Below are 21,102 nucleotides of genomic sequence, written 5' to 3'. Positions count from 1 at the left end.
CGCAAATATTGACGATGAAAAAACGGCGTAATCTAGTTATGCTTTCCATAAGTGGCGTAATCTAATTATCTCTTCAAGTAATACTTACATGCAAATAAATTGAGAAAATCAAAACACGCAGGATGAAACTGGCTCCCACTGTATTCGACATCCTGATATTATAGTATCCAAACCGCAGGTCAAGCAAAGTAAAGCAAGTAATTTCTCAATAATCAGCTTGTTAATGTGCTTGTCTCATACCATTTTCGCCGAAAAATGTGTATGTTGACCTGAAATGTATGAGTATTGCGTAAGCCAGAGTTCCCGGATGTATCAATTGTGGTTCAGCATGGGGGAAAATGATATTAATATCACTTTACAAACATGCGCCGCGCAAGACGCACAAGCGAAATTATCTAAAAAGTCGGCTAGTTATGTATTCATTGCAGCATGATGTAGCGGAAAATAGCACTTCCTTCTGGAGGTTAGTACTCCTTTAAAAAGCATTCACACGGCACATTAGCTCCCAAAATGCAACAACATTTTCAAACAACTCTATGGATCTGAAAATGCAAAATCAATATATATTATTGTCAGCGCTTAAAAGATAAACTAAAAGATCATTTTATTACATCAATTTATCTCCTATGCTTCTGTTATCATGGTGTCATGGAGTGGAGTAAGTAGCTTTTAAAATTACTACTGTATACCATACCTGTATCATAAAAGTACGATATTATCATAAGCATAGTTTCTAGGTACAATGTTTGTTCAGGACAAATTTCAGTTTTTGGATTGCATCCTCTGGCCACCACATCACTGATGTGCAAAATAAAAGTTAAGCAAAAAAAGGTTTATTCGTTATTAAATTTATAAGTGGTCAGGAAGGTTGAACAAATGACAAATCACAAAGAACACCATACCAAACAAGAAATTGGTCTTTGATTATATTTGTCCTTTGGAAGACTACGGTAAAGCTACGGTCACAACCCGCCGTGCGTGTTTTTTGTCCGTACGTTTTTGGGGAGGCTACGTCGGCTACGTTTTATTCTGAAAACGTAGGGAAGGAGTGGCGTCGACGCACGTCACTCGCAAGTCAATCGCACGGTTGCGCAAGGTGTAAGAGTGTGGCCTGCACGTTACGTCTGGCCGTGAGCGGTTGCGTGCATTGTACGTTGCGCAAGTGGTAAGTGAGTTGTACGTGTTTACAACGTACGATGTCTGTGCGATTGAAACTTTACCGTAAGGAGGCCGTACTCACACGTGCTTCTTTCGCAGGGCACGTACGGGGCACGCACGTCGCTCGTACTCGCACGCACGGGTGGTGAATCCGCAGACCGCACGTAGAAAAAGTTTTACATGCACTTTAAGTTCTACGGTGTGTCTGCGTGCTCCCAAATCCGCATGATTCCGTACAGAGGTGGTACTCACCACGCACGGATGCCCTACGTTTGCCCACGTTTTTGCACGTAGACAGCACGCAGAAGCACGTACGGCGGGTTGTGACCGTCGCTTAAAGCAAATGGCATCATCTTTTTCTTTCGACCTTTATTCCTTTAAGAAACACTGACGTCGAAAACATATAATCATGTAAGCGCGGCCTTACCACAAAAAATAGGTGGAATCATGCAGCAATTTGAGTACGATGAATACAATTAGTAATAACTTTATTTTCACCTGTAGCTCTGAACTTGGTCCTGTGCCCATGTAGTGTAACGGTTTGGAAGATGTCGTCCAGTTTCTGCCGGGTGCCCACCATGAAGTCATAGCTGACAATGTTGCTTTCATGTTCCAAAAACAGGCTCCAACTGCACTCAACCTCCGTGACAACTACATGTATATCATAAAGTATATCATAAAGATGTACAATGTTTACAACATAAGCATGTTAGAATACTAATCTAAATCTAATATCCACACTTTAGAAGATTAACTTGGGTAAGTGTTTAATACAGACTGTGTTTATGGTAGTTTGTGTAAAGCTATATTTCAGGTTATGTAAACAAAGTGATGACAGTGTTATGATGATGAAAGAATCAGGTATAGCAACTTTAGGATTAAGAACATCTAACAGTGAGAATGTGCCATGTATTTATTATACGCACATGTGCAAACTTAAAATCAATACAATTTAGTATATTTAGTATACCAGGACGTACATGTAATTGTTCACTTGAGCATGACAGTCTGCAGAGGTAAGCCATCTACTGCTGCTCGAAAATATCTGTGTCACTATTTTTGCCCTGTACATACATCATCACTTTCAGTACCTTTATCACAAGTGATAAAACTGTAATGACATAAAGCATGATTATTACAAGTCTTACCGGAGAGGTACTTGGGACAGACTACTGTCCCCAGCTGCGGGGGTGTCTGGTCAGTAATGACCCCTCCAGAGTAAGTGGATCCCCACAGACCAGCTTCATTCACCATCTCAATAGACAGGATGTTAGCAACACCTGAAATAGGACAAAACAGCAACACTTTGACCTGTAGCTTTACAACACTACAAGAAGCCCCATTTATTAGCTTCGCCAAAAGTGAATGCCTTCCGTAGAGTTAGTATGTATGTGTGTAATGTATGTACATGTATCTAAACATACTTAGACAATTGTTTAATGTAGTTAAGGCAAAAAGGAACATTAGAGACATTGACCAGACAATCTTATGCTATTTGGAATACACGTCACAAGCTGAATTGGGAATCAATAACCTGATTTTTAATGAATTATCGAACTATTCTCTAAAATATTGACAGTTACTAAGGGTGTAAATGAAAACCCAATTTTTAAAAATAATTGCTATAATGTAAGAGTGTAACTGCTACGAATTTAATACTTAAACATCAAACACGATGTACTCCATGTCTTCATTCCTGTTAACGTTTCTCTTGCCCTTAGCTACCTGCCACATGTTAAATTTGACAGGCAATTAAATTTAGATGAACTATGCAAATTGGATCATTATTGCATAATGTTCGTTTTACTATGCCTAACAAAACTTTAGTTAGATACATACAAAAAGGCAACATAATTTTTTGGTGAAGGTAAATAGCCAAGCAAATCAAGATAGGCACAAAAGGAATGACCTTTTAAAACCAAATTGATGAAAAGTAGTCTGATATGCATGTGCATCACCGTGTCAAAATGTAACCTTACCTTCCGTAAGTACAGTGTCGTGGAGGTTAACCTTCATGCTGCTCACAGAAACCCCGCTGAAGTTGGTTGACTGCTGAATATCCTCACCAAATGGGAATGTTCCAAACATGTGTTTCCCTCCTACCCCAGGACTTTCGTCATCTGTGAATTCCCATGCAGCGCTGAGGGTGTCTTTGGTATACTGGTAACGTGTCTCTTCTGGCAAAAATCCCTACATAGAAAGTAAAAATAGCTTGCTTGATTACTACCACCAGGCAACCAGTTGGAATAGTCCTTGCAGGTTAAACATTACTATTGAAGTTGTGGTGGAGTTCTCAATGCCCTTTAATTAACTGAAAGTGTACTTTGCACATGAAGTACAGCCCAAATGCTCAAGCTACTGTACAGATCTGAGTGTGACACTATAACAACTACAACTAGAAAGGCCGACATTTGCTTTGGAGCAAATACAGCAATGGCCTCACCACATTTTACGACATGGCAGGGAAAGAATGAGAAACACAAGGGAAAACAATGCTTTACATTGATATAACTATAGTATGAAGTAACATACAACTAAGACTACAACAGTTGGATAGCTATTCCCTACATTATTGGTTAGGATTTTTAATTGCATAATGCAAACTGTTGATTTTCAAGAAAAAAGAAGCGTTCATGCCCCGCATTCCAATGCTGGAGCAGGAAAGCTTAAAATACCTACCAAAACACTTGAATACAGACCTACTGTCAGTATGGAATGGCTCTGTGCAGGTATTAATTAAGTTAAGCCTGTTAAATTCCAACAGCCAATCAGCAAGGAGAAAAGAGGAAAGCTGCATGCCTATTGGTTGATGCCCTGCATTCCATTGTGATGACTCATGCCCAAATGTGGTAACACTGCACACTAACTCAGTAATACATTTGCTATAACACAGCCAAAAAACTCAAATAAAACCATTCTAAAAGCCTGTATCACAAAAATTAAAAAAACGCCTGGGGGTATTTGCCTACTGTACCTCCATACCAAATTTCAGGTCCTTAGGCCTTAAAATGAAGAAGCTGAATCCATTTAAAGAAATGGCAGGAGGAGAAGAAGAAGGAGGAGAATCATGAGAAAAAGCAATATGGTTTCACCACTTTGTGGTGAACCCATAATTATAACAATGCACTGACTAAAACCAACTTCCGAGCGATGCATTTTATAATCCAGTTACTATTTTATGATCAAATATGGGTTATTACAGGTACAAAATTAAACTGATGTTGCCTACAGTTCCTGATATTAATATTTCTACAGCGCATAATGCCCAATATGAAAGGCAGAAGACATGTACAAAACATACGTCGTTTTCACCATCCTCCTCGAAACCAAATGAAGTGATGTGGATGTTAGGCGGTGTACAGTCCACGGTGACGCCATTAGACACAGACTCCAGTATGTTCCCATAGCCTGTGAGAGCACGGATGATGACGTAGTAGGTTTGCCCACAGCTGAGAGGTAACACAGCCTTAGCCATGCCACTCCCACTAAATCCTGCAGTAAAAGAATGTGTAAACTGATGATAAAATGAGGACTACATATTCAACAATAAATGGTAAAAAATAGATTAAGTTAAAATGTATGCCATGTAAGATTTAAGGCTTTAGATGGTCTAAAGATGGTAACAAATGGTAATACTTGTCACTGTCTTAAGAAAATGGAAGCTACGTAGTTATGAAACCAAGCATGTGAAAGTGATGAATTACGTGAGTAACCTTTTAGAAATTTAAAAATAGCAAATTTGAGACTTCAAATGATAATTCTTGTATACCCTAACTTTCAGATGTTTTTTTATAGTATAATTGCTTACCTCCGCCCTTGACTTCATCCTCAAGAGTAAGCACAATTCCTCCTGATACAAAAGACTGCACATCGTATGCACCGCTAGACGTCCCCACGGCCCACAGGTAGTGCGCTATTCCATGGAGTTGGCTCTCAAAACCTGCCAAACATTTTTTTTAGATTTTAGACACTTAATACATTAATTATGATAATAAACTGAATATATACACACGGCAGTGTATTGCAAGTATAAACACTTATTCAAAACTTTATTTATACAGTCGCTTTCTTAATCATTTACTCATCCACTCAATCCTTAACCACTCACCCAATCACTTATCCTACCACTCATCTATCATAAAAATTCTCACCAGTGAAGTGTGCAGTGATGGCTGTGTTGTCCATCTGGTAGTCAGCATCAGAGGCTGGATCTGACCCGTCTGTGACATACCCGGACTTGTCTCTGTCCACTACCCGGATGGATGAAGAGATGACAGGTTGAGAGAATCTCGCTGCACCGTTTCTGGCCATGACTGACAGGTAGTACACAGGGCTACAGGTGTCCGAACTACCACAGGTGCGTTCATCTGTCAGGGGGAGTGTGAGGGGGTGGATGTATCCTGATCGTTCCATGCCAAGGTTGATGTACTCAAGTATCTCACTGCCACCTGGCAATACACATTTTAAACAGGTCACAAAGAATAAAAATCACTTTCGTAAACACATACATACAATGACTAAAAAAACACATAGAAATTTATTGACACCATACTGCGAGACAAAGAAAATTTGATGGTTGCATGGTTTTGTAAATCTGCCCAAAGAAATCCGTCATTTGAAGATTTCCATTACTGTTTTGACCATTTATTTACATTGTATATCAAAGAACCATGATATAGGAATTTCAAGATATACTCAACACAATACATTTTCTCTTATTGTGAAGCCTATTTTTTAATCTCAATATTGCGTAAAACAGTATCCCATCGGATTGGGCACCAAAGGTTTTCTTTAACTGCAGGTTCAAACTGTGACTTGATCTTATCACTATTCTTTAAACAACATACCCCGCGGAACCATATAAAGTACCCTACTTTACTTTTCATATGCTTTTCATTTACTTTGTATGATGTAATTTTAGCATAAATGTGCATTATTCTAGCGCATAAGTGGTGTTTAATGCCTCTCAAGGCACTTTTTATGTATATACATTATGTATTAGTCATGTAGTTCTTAAAAACTTGTAAAAGCTTCTCAATTCAGCCTTTGGCTGCAAAAAGCTTCTAACCTACTGTACTATGTATGTATGAAGTATGTGTTTCTGCAAATAAACCAGTCTATATAAACATATCCTCTGATTTTACTGTGTTATCTAAACAAATCCGAATAAAAAAACAAATTTAACTGTAAAGATGACCGAATAGTGGGTATGGTTCTGGTTCGTTGTAGCTACATAATTTCCCTACTGTTATAGTAATAAGGACAGCCCATTTAATGGCAGGATGATGTTCAACGTGGGAAATGTTAATCCTTACCAGGGCTTGTGCCGACAGAGACCCAGTAGTCCTGTATACCGCTCTCTCCATCCACAGCTAACCAGGAGGCCTGGATTCCCTCAGGATCAGCCTGCCACACATAACCGTCTATCTCCTCCTCTGAACCTCCATCCAGAACTCCCACAAGTACGTACAGCATCTGAAGAAAACATGGAAAACAGTGTAAAATGCTTTCCTGAAGTGTAAAATGCTTCCCTAATCTGCCATACTTAAAATTTACGAAACACAAATGATCATTCTATTTAAAAATTTAAAAGGCAGAATTACAGTTGAAGGATATATAAATATTTAATCCAATGACACTGGCTTTAAATTGACACAGTTAATAATATTAACGTTATATCTATAAGATCGTAAGTGGGATGGTTTCTGACATACGACATACTTTATAAGCAGTCAGGAAACTATTCAAAAATACTCGGAATGAAATATTTTAATTACCATCTTAACCTTCTGGTAAGCCACGTAAAATGTCAGGCATTGAACGCGTACATTATAGGCTTCGTATGGTACCTTATTGGATCAGTTCCCATGGTAAGGTCTTCAATAACCCTTAAATCAGATGCATACATTTAAATATGTAAATATGTAACTGAAGGTCATAGAGTGCCGTACAGTGTTTACATTATACAAAAGTAAACATGTTAAACATTATACAAAAGTAAACATGTTAACGTACTGTTGGGGCTGAAGGGTCTACCGTGATTCCATCTGTCTCATAGGGTGCGGACAGCTTTGCCCTGTTGACGGCTGCCACCCTGGTGTGGTAATGTGCTCCTGCAGTCAGAGTCAAGTCTCCTTGTGTGTGATGGGACAGGTCAGGTGCGTAAAGAAGCTTCCATATCTCACCAACTGTAATCAAAGAAAAAGAAAATGTCTACATCTGCATGGGCATATGTAGTGAATTGTACCATTAATGTATCAGTTAATACATGAAACAGAATTTACTGCATTCTCCTTCTATAGGGAAATTAAAGTTTATTCATATGATATATATATTGTAATGCCAATTTTTGTCTTTAAAGCTTGTAAATGACATTTTGCATCAAATCAATCGTTGTTTTACGCTTCTAAATGCAAAAGCTTAGTACATATTCAGATAAAAACAGTTTGGATATGATTATGACCAGACTATCTTTAGAATTATTAATATGTGTATGTCGAGTAGTGAAGCCTTGATCTTTGTCAAATCTAAAACTCCTTTTGGCGTGGCTCATTTCAATTCAGGTTTTATATTCTACTTTCTAGTCATGTAGGTAAATATCATATGGTAAGATGGTAATGATTTTGATAATAGCATTTCACATTTAACAGATTATAAACCGCACAGACACACCAACTGCTGTATTGCATTCATCAGACTGTTAATTCCTTACACTCGACACTTGCCTGGGAATATCTGCTGCTTGGTGCCGTGCATGGTCTGGATAATGGCCATCTTGTAGTGATCTATGCCTGACTCTGGATCGTCAAACTTCCAACTCGAGGAAATGGAATTTGCATTGGTCTAGACAACGGAGCGAATTTTGATTTACACAGTTATAGTGTTTGTGTATGTATTTACTATTGGTCGTTTTGTTCTTTTGAATCACAGAACAATAATGATATGTTATATGGTATGAAATCAAGATACAATAAAGCCACAGTTATTGTCATGTAGTATTAACAATGATTACAGTGATCTAAGATCTAAATTCAAAAATCCATAATAAGAGTGGGTAAGGGAAGCATACTACAAAATTTTACCTGGTAGTCAGAATCTTTACTTGTGTCATTCCCGTGTGCTTGTGTGTCCACGAGGTACTGTAGTTCAGGGGCTGTCAGGTCAACAATGACACCATCTGATCTCACTTCTGTGGTGCTTCTGGCGCCGTTCTTTGCTGTTATTGCAGTGTAAACTTTGTCACCTATGTACAACACATTGTATCATGAGAAACATTTGACAGGTCGTACGAAAAACTAGACTTTGGCACAGTACCGTACTGACTGTTTCAGTAAATAGGTCTAGGGTGTTGAATATTGACATATTATATAAAGTATAAGTCGTTTATTTAGCCATTTACTAATTTATCTGGTAACAATACAATACTTCATGATATTTTCAGGATTTCTCATGACTGCAATCATGTTTGGTTTTATTGCCTGCCGCTAATGTAAATTTTCCTTCAGTTTCAGTTTTGACAACTTTTCATCACGGACATTAGCTACATTACTAAAAAAAAAGTTGATCCCCTAAAATGTCCTACCGTGGTTTAGATGAAGGTGGAAATATTCTACCCGGGTTCTTTTTTTGTCAAATTTATCTGGTTCATGTATTTGCTTAGCCGCACTCCATGACCGATCACTGAATAAAAAAAAAAAAACGTAAGTGAAGGTTGTACGTACTGGTTTATCAAGTTTCATTTCAAGAATCATCACTGCGTTAATGTAAACAAAATAAATTAATATGATGTACAGAAAGTAGTAGCTTTTGTTGCATTCCACAGTTATAATAAACAATATCAAATCATGTCTTTAAATCTAACCTGATCAGTGCTGATCTCCACACAGACACAAAATAACTGTCAATATCAGATTCCGGGTCCAGAAAGTCTCCCCACTGTGCAGAGACTGAGGCAGACTCGGACATGAAGACTTCATCCACAGGCCTGCCAGTGTTAGGGTCCATGTCCTCATAACTCCCATCCACTATCCAGCCTGCCTCAGGGGGTGTCAGGTCAATCAACACTGTACAAAACAAAATCGGCGATTTCAGACATCCCAAATGTGTAGTTTTTGTATGTCGTAAGTGTATGTCGTAATTTAATCGGGTATGTAACAAGCCAGGCACAGCGTAAATTCATTCCTATATCGCCCGATTACAGTCACCTGGTGCATGTTGTGGCACCTTCAGGGTAACCCTTCATGCCAATCAACTAACCTCCGCTCTTCCTACAATTTTCTTCGCTGGACAAGTATATACACATGCATACCCATACGCATACATACAAAACTGTTTGGTCAACGTTGCATCAAAATTCTGCCTATTGCTCACATTATCATAAACAAATACACCCCCCCACACACACACACAAACACTACCATCACCACCCCACACCCACACACACCCACACCAAAAATATAAACCTCTTGGCATCAACTTCATTACTGTTGCTTCTATATTCGATACATCGTAATGTATTTTGTTTTTGAACTGTTGGGAAGTAAAAGCCAATGTAGACTGCATCTTTTTAGACTATGATAGCTTAGAATATATTCTCACCTCCATTGCTGATACCGGACACATTTAGACCCTTGTGTCCATTGTGGGTGGCTACAATGATGGAGTAGCATGTCTGGTTATGTCGGAGCTCAGTGTCGGAGTTAGAACACATGGTATGCTCAAAGCTCCGAACCTTCAGGAATTCCAGGACGTCCAGGTTACCAGGTGATGTGCCCACTCCCCACATGTACTCCTTTATTCCTGAGTCTTCATCATAGAAGTCCTTCCAGTTTGCACATACCTAATGAGATATGTTCAAACTGTCTTACTGGCTCATTAAGCTGCTCTAACATAATGCAGGAGGTGTATTATGTTTAATCTACATAACTTGTACATACAAATACGTATAACATTAATCTGTTTTGTTATGACATATATATTCACAAAATGATATTTAAGTTACTACTTGTTACATTTAATCATGTTATTTCTTCTTAGGTTAGCGGAAGTTTAGGGTTTATAATGCTGAGATCTTATTAGAGAATTCCCAATATTCAATTAACCATTTACTTATTAGTTAAACGTGTGTGTTACAACTCAGCAAAAACAGTCACCACTATGGAGCTGGTCAAGCCATAGTCAATTTAAGGAACTACAACAAAAATTGCCTTGCCAGGTGGATTTTTACACAGGTTTGACTGTAGACGTACCAGGTCTGCCATGTTGATAAACTGTAGGTCATCCCCGACTTGGTCTCCATCATACACCTCTCCTGCTATTGGTCCTGTGCGGTCTACGACAATGGGGTTGTCGGCCACAGCAACAGCTCGCAGGTTCACTGCAAAAGGTTCCAATATTTTAATTTGAAATACAGATTGTTAAATATCATTAAAACTCTACAGTGAGACCTTTACTGATCATTACCGTGCATGTAATATTATTTAACAATAATGCATTAATTAATGAATCTTCAGTTAAAAAAAAGCAGTTGTAATGAGTAGTACGGTAATTACAAAATTAATAAAAGATTCTTTTATTCATTGGCAGTACTATTGATTAAGATACTCAGTCACACAGTCAGATATTTTCATTTCATGTCATTGAAGTTTTTGGCATGTTTTTTATTCAACCTTTAACTGAAATGAAACAAGGCTAGAACACTCTACTGCTCCAACATGGAAACAGTAGTTAATTGAACCACGACGGGGGCCGACATCGTCCACCAGATACCTTTGACCCAGTGTTGACGTCACACTTCAAAGAAGCCACGTGATAATCTTCACTGGGTCTGCCTAATGAGGAAGACCAGAGTGACTGGTCGAAAGCTTTAGATGAGAGAATTTTTCGTGTTGGACAAATTTTGTTAACTTTAAACATGTGACTACCAACACAGATAAAATTTCATGATGGAAACAATAGTTGTTAAACAAACAATGATTGCCAACCTCCGTTTATGCCTCTTATCTTAGCCCACGCTGGTACGCCATCCTCCAGGGCAACATCCATTGTGACGTTCCCAACATGGGTGTGGTTTCCGGTGTACAGATGACGTTCCCAGGACTTTAGGAGAATGTCATATTTAGTCCTGCCCAATCCCAGGTCTGCTTCTTTGATATCAGACTCAATATCACTAAGACGAAGATAAATAAATGATCAGTATTGAAACCTGACATCCAAGAAATTAGGAGTTTAGAAGTATCTAATACATGTTTGTGAAAATATCATCCTAGTAGCACGTACATATTTTTGAATGAAACATGAAGCAATTCCCTCATTTAAGATCGCACCTCAGAATATGTTTCTAGTTCAACCCGTTCCCCTTTTCCATTTTTAACCGCATACAATTAAATATACAATGCAATGACTGGCAGAGTCAACACTTATGTAAAAACTAATTTATTTGGAAACCCTTGCAAGGCTAACTACAGGACAATACGAGAAAGTTAGGTAAAAGGGAGGTACGATGTCTATAAATCTATATTAGGATACTAGTAGTGCATACATACTGATGGCTTTGTCTTTTTTGGTAAGTGTATTTGGAGATTTTTGTACAAGTGTGTTTTTATGCCAGCAGAAAGAAAATGAGGTTGACGTGAATAAATGTTCTTTTCTTGTATTTAAAAATACAAGATGGATATCCTAGTAAACTATATAATATTTGGTTGTGTACAATTACAGACGTTATACATTATTTTGAATTTTTGCATTAGGACAGAAGAGTATTACTCATAGAAATACCTTATGTTATAGGCGACAAAGATTTTTGATGTTTCTTCATTGTACTTGATCGATGTGATAGCATGGATTTCTGGAGGTGTATTGTCGATGATGTACGGTGATGTGTGACTGACACTGAGAACCATTGGTCCTCCATACTCAACCTTATTTACTCCACGAACAGTGATGTAGTACTTTCCATCTGCAAACAAGTCAAACATTGCAGTACATTTGATTTGGACTGTTCTAATAATGTTTATGCTGCTGAACGAGGTTCAAGCTGCTATAGAACAATAAACGCTTTGGGTATGGCCTATATGGTAATAGCTAGTTGTGTTGAATAAGTTAGATGAGGATGTGTTACTCAAATAATTCATAAATCAAGGAGAATGTTGTAATGCATAATGAACTCCTCCAACCGTAAAATAGCTACTTTTGATAGATAAATAGCATGCAGTTGCGTGAATTTTATCACTTTGACACTAGCAGGAGTTCATCACTTCTCGTTTCTTTCCCTCTTGACAATTTTTAAATTCATACCACAGTAATGTTCCTAACACCCATCCACGTGATGAACAAAAACAAAAAAGAATATAAAAATAACAGTAGCCACATGCTACAATAATTGTTACATTTAATTTTTTTATAACTGAATAACATAATTTAGCCGCAACTATGCTCTCTAACTTCCGTGCATGCATTCTCACCGCCCATTGTTTGCTCTAACAAAATGTATTATATATTATAATAAAATATAATGTATATTAATCAATTAAAATTAATTAATAAATCAATTAAATTAATCAATCAATCAATCAATCAATCAATTAAATATATAGTGTACGTTTTGAGCAAATAAAATCTGATTACCCGGGAGTACACTGTTGGGAAACTTGTCCGCAGGTATGGGGTGGATGTTACCAGAATGGGTCCACTCTGTCTCATTATAGAGGTGAGCATGAGGGTCGACATGGGGGTGGATCAAGTCTTCCCCGGGACTTCTTCCAACAGACCAGGAGTAACCATAGATACCAGTCTCGTTGTCATGGATACCCTTCCAGTTAGCTGAAAAAAAGTACATGCAATTTCCACACTGCCATAGCTAAAGTTCAAGTACATATGTTTAAGTCTAATTTGGATTTTATTGATTAAATGTGTTCTAAGACCATTGAGACTTTCTAGTGTTGTAATGTTTCAATCTAGTGTCACAGTTATTGAGTTATTTAATTATAGATGGAAATGAGCAGTCATCCTTTTTAACGCATGGTAAAGGAACTAAAATTTGTGTCAAAAACTTGCTAAATGTTCAACATTAACTTATGAAAAATCCAGTTTGAGAAAACAGGACTTGGTTACCTGCAATGTAAGTGTTTGCCCTTGTATGGTAGACACCGATGTTAGGCTCAATACCATTGAAGACAGTTTCTGACTCTGGCCCGTCATAGATGATCCTGTGCAATAGGAAGGCAGTTAATAGAATCTAAGCTACTTTTATAACACAATCTCCTCATTGTCATACATACATACGTGTGTTAGAGGTTTTATCTATCAAATATATGTTGATTGTCCGGCCCAACAATGTTCCTGAAGAAGTTTCTATCATCCATCTACCGAGTATCTGTTAACATCATCTCCTTACACAATTACGCCATAAATTTTATGGATAACATCCTCTACAGACGCTAAATTTAATGCGTTATACAAAACAAGGCGGGCAAGAAAAATAAAATTCCTTCATTTTTAAATTTGGACATCGAAAACCTCGTTTAACAAGAAATGATACCTACATGTTTATTTTGCTAAGTTTTCTGCCAATTAGCACAACATCCATTTTTTGTTAAAAACAACGTTGGAAAAAGCTTTTACAATGTATAGATGCTTTTGACTCAGAGGGAACATCACATCTACACAGTCACCAAAACATAATACGTTTTTATCTGCAATCCACCTCCTGACATCATTGCCTACTGTCGGCATGTTTGCTACTGTCAGAGGGCAACAGAATTTCTTGTTTGTTTCCAAAATTAGGCAAAAATGAATATGCACGCTGATATCATCCATAAAAATTACGTGGCCTAAGAATAGTCTGCGGAGAATTTCTACCTGTGATTGGGTATGTCAGTGTGGTCCAAACATCGTCTGTCCCAGTCGTCAATCAGTATGTCTTGACAGGAGTCTAGAATGACATCATCTGACTGGCCAGTTCCTATGTAGCCAGGTTCAGGTGGGGTAAAGTCTGCAACAATGCCCTGTAAACAACGACAAATCAGTATGTCATTTCAAAGCTAAAACTACCAAAATTTGGCAAGTAAAGAAAGAACTTTTTTTACGATGACGTCAGTAAATAACGGGCCAAATTTACACGTGGACAGCCAGAATATCGTTCGTTGTGTTAAAAGAGCTTCACTATTAAATGGAGTCAAAAGTGTTTACTAACAAAATACTCTAAAGTGTCTCTAGTCAAGACTTAGTAGTTTAAAGTAGTTTAAAGACAAATACTGTACGTGTATTATATATATTATTATTACCACCTGTGCCTAACCTAATTATCTAACATCTAGGTAAATTTCAAGCCAATTTATAAAATCTATTCTACTATCAACCTGTTATAAATATGATTCTGAAACATACCGTTGTATACTTTTACAGAGAGAGTATGCTTACTTCAGATGCCAGTGTGCCTGTGTATCCCAAAATGTTCACAGCTTCCACATTGAAGTAGTAGAGATGGTTGTGCTGAAGGCTCAATCCCGCGTGTTCAAATTTGGCTGTGTGACCAACTCCAAGTCGCTCATAATAGTGATAGAAACCAGACTACAAAAATACATGCATTTTTTTTTTAATTTTCGAAGAAGAGAAAGCTACGGAGAGTGCAACTTGCGCCTGTATATATATAAATATATATATAACGTGTTATTTGTATGCAATCAGTTTGCACACAAAAACAATTCCTCATCCTTTTTTTGTGTGTGGGGATTTTTTTCTCGTTTTTTCAACTCATAGCATTTGAGTCTGTAATTTTTAACAAATCTGCTGGGTTAATTGTCCATATAATAAAATAAATGAAAAATGGAGGTATTGTTTTTGTGTATTTGTGTTTCCGCATAATAACTTCAGAACGCTTTTATGGATTGTGATGATATTTGGTACCTTGGTAGGTCTTAAAAAGACAAAGGTCAAGATCAAATATGGGCCTCCTGGAGGAAGACCTTGGTACTGCAGCAGAACTTCCGGTTTTTGAATCTTTTGTGCTGAACATGCTATGGTCTTGATTTTTCGGTGTCAGATAGCTTATCCTGTCAGGAATAAGCGGTGTAAGTTTGGTCCCCCTAGCAGCTTGTTCTGGAACTGCAGGGGACCTTCGAGTGAAATCTTTAAAAGCCAATAAGTACAGGTAGGAACAACATATTTTCATCATTTTTTTTGTGTAGATAGCTGAGAGAGAGTTGTAAATAATAAAATGCAAATTATGCGGGCTTACTTTGCATAATTAATGAGAAAAATTCTATAATTACAGTGTTAAATATAATAGTACTTTCATACGTGTAACGTATGTAATTTATGGCAGATGGGACATTAAAAGATACTAATTATGCAAATGATGACCTAATTTGCATAATTGATGGGAACATTCTGTTACTTCTTATTGGTGAATAATGGGAATTTTATACCTTGTGACATGTGTAAGTTACTTAAAGGTTAAAATCACTATGCCTATATTATGTTAATGTAGAGGTCATTTGCATAATTTAAAGAGGACATGTTGAAATACATTATGACAAAGGAGAGGAATTTTACATTAAAATATTGTTATTTGAATTTTGAAAACCATAAATTGAACTAGATTGTGCTAATTACGACCTCATTTCCAAAGTCAATGGGACAAAAACATTTACAAAAACTCATATATTTAATGAAGGTATAAAAACTCAGAATTCTTGTTTAGAATGCATCTTAAAATAAAGCCAGCCTACCCTTTCATACGGCCATCCCTATCCATTCAACTATTTATTTATTTATCCATTCATTCATTTATCCATCCATCAATCATACTACCCTTTCATCCATCCACCTTTCCATCTGCTTGTCTGTCAACCCAACTAACCAACCATCCATCCATCCATATCCATTTACCCATTAATCCAACCATCCATCCATCCACGTCCATTTACCCATTCATCCAACCATCCATCCATCCACATCCATTTACCCATCCATCCACCCATCCATTTACCTGTCCATCCACCCATCCATTCACCTGTCCATCCAACCATCCATTCACCTGTCCATCCACCCATCCATTCACCTGTCCATCCACCCGTCCATTCACCTATCCATCCATCCATCCATCAACAGCTATTATCAAGCTTCTTTCGACATGTCAGTACATCTTTTACTAATCAAATGTATCTGATCTAAGGTTATAAACATTACTTTAGAAAAACATTTTGAACATTAGAACATACCCTTTCTCTTCTTGCCCCTTGTTTCTGCCCCACCGCCTCAATGTCAGACAACAGCTGACAATCCTTAGATTCGAAGTCAAAGTTGAAGCTCATACACTTTGTTCCGGGGTACCTCAGGCACTGTAAAGCACACTTTTCTGGATTGGGTCCATCAACTGTTGCACCTTTGATCTCCGCAAATGGCTCGAATGTCAGTCGACCGAGCACTTCAGGGGTAAATGATGACAATGGATCACCTGTAAAGTTTGATGAAAGTTCAGGACATCTTGATTGGCATATCAAATGATAAGATAAAAAATTAAATGTCACCTTAAAGGTATATGTTTCGTGATAATTTTAAAACCATGGTCAAGAAATGCATACGTTGTAAACATTATGGAACAATTTTGAAAAATCATTAACAAAAATAAAAGAGAGAAAATTGACGGACTGACTAATGTCTGTACTTGTATAGCCGGTATAACTGCCCTTCGGCGTAACACAACAGCTTAAAATGTCATTGGTAAAACAATAAAGTAATGTATCAAATTTTAAACGTATGGAATGAAATGGAATTGCGTAAATCGTTTATAGGTTATTTGGCAAAAAGACTATTACTATATGTATATAGTGACGGTCTTTGGAATATGTGTAAAATGTCACTAAAGAAATGTCTTTCTGTTCTAGAAATGTAACTGGGTAGTCAAGAGTTACCTCGACTTGTTGCAGAGTTCTTCCTCAGTTGGAATGCTGACCATGGGATGATCTGATCACCCCAGGTTCCCTTCCCGAACCCCACAGACTCCCTTTGCAGACTCAGCTCTGAGTCATCAAACAGCTTGGCTACTGCACTCAGCTTGTATTGATTGCTTGCAAGAAAAAAAGATTTTTTAAATCTATAATGACTATGACACTATAGCTATGCTGAAACAAAAAGTAGAAAAGAAGAGTGCACTAATCTCTGTCATTCTTTGAAATTCAAAAACCATCGAATTCCAACCTAGCGCAGTCATTTTCGCAAAGCTACGAATGGTGTCTACTTTGAAGATGATACCAAAGTAAATATTTTCAAGATTTGTGTTTTTTTTTTTATTGGACACTAAGTGCCTTTGCAGAATGGAATTTAAAAAAAAAATGAAAGTGCGATTAAAATGCAATATGTAATGAATATATATTTAAATATATTCATTGAAATATTGAACAAGGCCATTTTATTATTGATATTTCATATTCCGATTTTTTGCTCATGATTTTACAGGCCAATAAACCCACCTTGTAGACAGGAAGGAAGCATCAATACGACCGCCCGGCACAGTGTTGTCATATGTTGGCAGCCTGCAGGTTGCTTGTGAGCACAGACCTGCATTGTTACAGGCTTCAGCAGTGAAGTACAGGGGCACACCAAAGGTGAGGTCCTAATGATGGCATCATAAAGATTGAGTGACTAACAAAAGTTTATTGTGAACAGAATGACAAAATGTGCCCTTATCCACACCATTTAAAAATTATTATTTTGATTGAAAAAGTATTTTTATCTGTTTTTTATCTATCTTTTGTACTGGAAGCCATACCTGTATGTCTTGTATGTCTTGTCTCTTTATGACATAATACATCTTATGTATGAAGTCTGCTAATAATGATGTATACAACTGTATGTTTTAAAATTTATCAAAAAGAATCATGAACTTTATCTATAGCAGTTCGATAGTTTAACTAGCTTACCCTCTTTAAAATTGTTGTTGGGCCACCAAGTTCTTCCTTTGACACAATGTCATCAGAATTTGGGACGGTGCCAACACTGTAAGTCAGAGGCACTTTAGACCGGTCATCTCCGGCGGTAATTTCTATCTGAAAAGCCGGCTCGGTGTAGTCCAGGCCTGTCAGCTGTTTCACCACACATTCTCTGGTCTGACGTGGCAGGTAATCATTGTCGCGCTTCCGCCGTCCTGCAGGCTACGGGGATTGATCAATAATCTTAGCTTTGAAGGAATCGTATTTACGTGTATTTACCATTTCCATTCATTTATTAGTGGTGATAAGGCCACACCAATTTAATTTGTTGGTTCTCGGATTCGCCTCTTCTTTTTTTTCTGATTTGCAAAAAAAAAAAATTGATTCTGGTCCTGAATCAACTGAAAAATGCTCATATTTTGCCCCCAACAGTTGAGGAAAGTCGTTTTCTTCCTAGTTGTTACAGTTTTCCCATCTATCAATACAGTGGTTTGATTAAAAGTTCAAAATTCAATGTTTAAATTTTAACCCAGCCTTTTGTGTTGACTTCATGGCTCATTCCGTAGCATTTAAGCCTATAATAGGAGGCCTAGACCTGTTTTTATTTTTATTTTTTTTTCGCCTTGTCGCTTCATATTTTTTCTGAAAAAATCCGAGAACCAACAAATTAAATTGGTGTTGCCTAAGGATGCTTTTTGTGCATGATATGTTTTTGAGAGAGGCACAAATCCCCGCCCAGAATCTGCATTATGTGGTCTTTACAAAGTAAGTTCAGTCAGCCATTTTCACTATAAATAAGTGCTACTCAGAAAATATGGCGCCTATGAAGTGTGATTGAAAGTTCGAAACACAGCTGTCAGTCATTTTGGTTTAAATATTGGTGATTTGTGGTTGTGCCGCTTGTGTTTAATAAATGCGACATGGTTGCAAAAATATATTAATTGGCAGTTAGTAACAATAAGACAATTCTTCTAAGTATTTTCTTAGACTGAAAATATATAGGCTATTGGGACATTTGAAATTAGACCTACCAGTGTTTCCATATAACAATGTAATGTTGGTGTCAGAATAATAAGGTATACATTCTTGAAACACAGCCCATAAGGATGATTATATATTTCCTATGGCCAAAGGTTCTAATAAAAGAATATATCATCATGAATTAAAAAAAGGGTTCACAGCCAATCACCTGTTTTCTACCTTAGATATAGTTTTAGACATGTTTTAGACAACTAACTTTTCTCATGTAGACTTTAGTTATTTTATACCTGCTTCATTGTTCTTTTATGTTTGTAATTTACAATTAGCCCCCAGGCACGAATTAGCAATAAACTTCTTATTGATACTTTTATTTCAAAATTAATATTCTAGCGGGATGTTACAAACAAGTTCAATTTATTTTATATGTTTATTACAAAATTGATGTGTGGTGGGGGTAGACATAGAACTTAAATAAAGAACTTTTGTCACATAATGAGAACAGAGTTTATAACGTAGGTGACTAACCCCAGCACCTCCCACGGCTTCCATCTCAGGCGGAGTGTTGTCAGGTTCCCATGTGTGCAGGTCCAGGATACGGTTTTTGATAGACGGGGTGCTGTATTTCCACAGGGTCTTTTTGAACAATGTTTTCTTGATGGTTCCTATAAAGGGGATCTTGACCTCCAGAGTGACCAGGGCTTTAAGTTTCAGTTGCAGGGGAATAAGTTCGATGTCCAGTGTCATTCTGTAGAAAAAAAACTTAAACTGTTAAAATATTTTACAAATCAACTGTCTTAGCTAATACTTTATGAATCAACTCTGTCGTTGTAGAGGATGAGTGTGATTGCAAATATGTTTCTTACCAAAAATAAAAATATAGCAGGTTTAACAAATGTAAAAGCAAAAAAAAAGAAGATATACCAAGAAAACTTTGTGATAGTATGCTGGTCAACCAGATTTAAATCTGTAACTTCCTAACACATGACAAACATGTCTTCAATAATTTAATTGATATCGTTACTGTACTATAAATAGATGTTATTTTCTTTTGATATGTTTTCTTACCCTACGTCCATTGGGAACTTGCTGAATCTGATCTCTGCAGTAATTGGGAACTTTGTCTCCATGATGTCTCCCTCCAAACGCAGTTTTGCATACAACAATGCCCCCACTCCCAACTCCCCATACACTTGAACACCGAGGTAAGGGATGATTCCACCTGGAAAATGTTTGAAATATCATGTTTAGTATTAATATTACAAGGGATAAAGTAAACGTGATCCCAAACCAGTTCTGCTCAGTGAAAAGATCATCTTAAACTGAAACAAGTTAGATGAAAGGCACTGCGACCATTGCCCCCTATAGTGACATACATTTTAGTTGAAAAACTAGTTTACTAAATATCTATTACTAAACCAACAAGAAAAGTTACATAACTCTACCTTGTAACAAAACAAATCAAAACATGACATAGATTCTCTTGAAATTTTTATATTTTATTTCAAAAAACTTTTAAAGAAGGGGCTTTCTTCAATGCTCTACGCCTATAATGCGTTAAAATCATTGTTTAACACCAAAATGGGACATAACCGGTGAATACTTACCCTGCACGTTCATGTTCATAAGGCTTGCACCGACAGATAGGTCTGCACCGTAGTACCCATTTGCCCCGAAAACTGAAATAAATAATTTCTTACTTTGGCTTATACATTACTCTGCAGGTAAATGAATTTCAAGCATATCACATTTTTTTTTACCTAAAAGCCACTATTGAATATGTATAGTTACTTATTACCGTGGCATGCAAACTTCACATTCAAGTTGCTTTATCTCCGTATATTATTGCATATAACCACCACCTTCATCATCTGTTTCCATTTCCATGGTACGTGATAGTTGTTAATCTAGTTGTTTAATAAATGTAATGTTAGCTTTTCAACTTGCAGTACGTTTTTCACATATGTTTTATCTGACTCAGCAATATCAGTTGACAAAATACCATATTTTTGTTGATAGAATTTGTAAAATATCA

At 37.0% G+C, this 21,102-nt stretch overlaps 1 protein-coding gene across 1 annotated transcript in view; it reads right to left on the bottom strand.

Annotated features, from left to right (window-relative positions):
• Positions 1-20,765, bottom strand: part of LOC109464310 — a 21,445-nt gene extending 680 nt beyond the window's left edge. The window contains exons 1-27 of the mRNA XM_019761262.1: positions 20,675-20,765; positions 20,136-20,289; positions 19,596-19,815; positions 18,081-18,311; positions 17,631-17,773; positions 17,073-17,227; positions 16,380-16,615; positions 14,578-14,727; positions 14,017-14,162; positions 13,270-13,364; positions 12,784-12,978; positions 11,935-12,115; positions 11,142-11,326; positions 10,407-10,534; positions 9,757-9,997; positions 9,020-9,221; positions 8,741-8,838; positions 8,241-8,401; positions 7,884-8,001; positions 7,174-7,346; positions 6,474-6,633; positions 5,310-5,606; positions 4,967-5,098; positions 4,460-4,650; positions 3,138-3,348; positions 2,307-2,438; positions 1,657-1,809 (exon numbers count right to left, since the gene is read on the bottom strand). Of these exons, the coding sequence (XP_019616821.1) occupies positions 1,657-1,809; positions 2,307-2,438; positions 3,138-3,348; positions 4,460-4,650; positions 4,967-5,098; positions 5,310-5,606; positions 6,474-6,633; positions 7,174-7,346; positions 7,884-8,001; positions 8,241-8,401; positions 8,741-8,838; positions 9,020-9,221; positions 9,757-9,997; positions 10,407-10,534; positions 11,142-11,326; positions 11,935-12,115; positions 12,784-12,978; positions 13,270-13,364; positions 14,017-14,162; positions 14,578-14,727; positions 16,380-16,615; positions 17,073-17,227; positions 17,631-17,773; positions 18,081-18,311; positions 19,596-19,815; positions 20,136-20,289; positions 20,675-20,693 (4,507 nt within the window). The 5' untranslated portion in view covers positions 20,694-20,765. The remainder of the gene's footprint in view (positions 1-1,656; positions 1,810-2,306; positions 2,439-3,137; positions 3,349-4,459; positions 4,651-4,966; positions 5,099-5,309; positions 5,607-6,473; positions 6,634-7,173; positions 7,347-7,883; positions 8,002-8,240; positions 8,402-8,740; positions 8,839-9,019; positions 9,222-9,756; positions 9,998-10,406; positions 10,535-11,141; positions 11,327-11,934; positions 12,116-12,783; positions 12,979-13,269; positions 13,365-14,016; positions 14,163-14,577; positions 14,728-16,379; positions 16,616-17,072; positions 17,228-17,630; positions 17,774-18,080; positions 18,312-19,595; positions 19,816-20,135; positions 20,290-20,674) is intronic.
• Between the last annotated feature and the right edge of the window lie 337 nt (positions 20,766-21,102).

The sequence above is a fragment of the Branchiostoma belcheri genome, unplaced genomic scaffold (genome assembly GCF_001625305.1).
Source record: "Branchiostoma belcheri isolate BF01 breed outbred unplaced genomic scaffold, Haploidv18h27 scaffold136, whole genome shotgun sequence".
NCBI classification, from domain to species: Eukaryota; Metazoa; Chordata; class Leptocardii; order Amphioxiformes; family Branchiostomatidae; genus Branchiostoma; species Branchiostoma belcheri.
The sequence above is the reverse complement of the archived record's forward strand: the minus strand, read 5'-3'. Positions and strand labels throughout refer to the sequence as shown.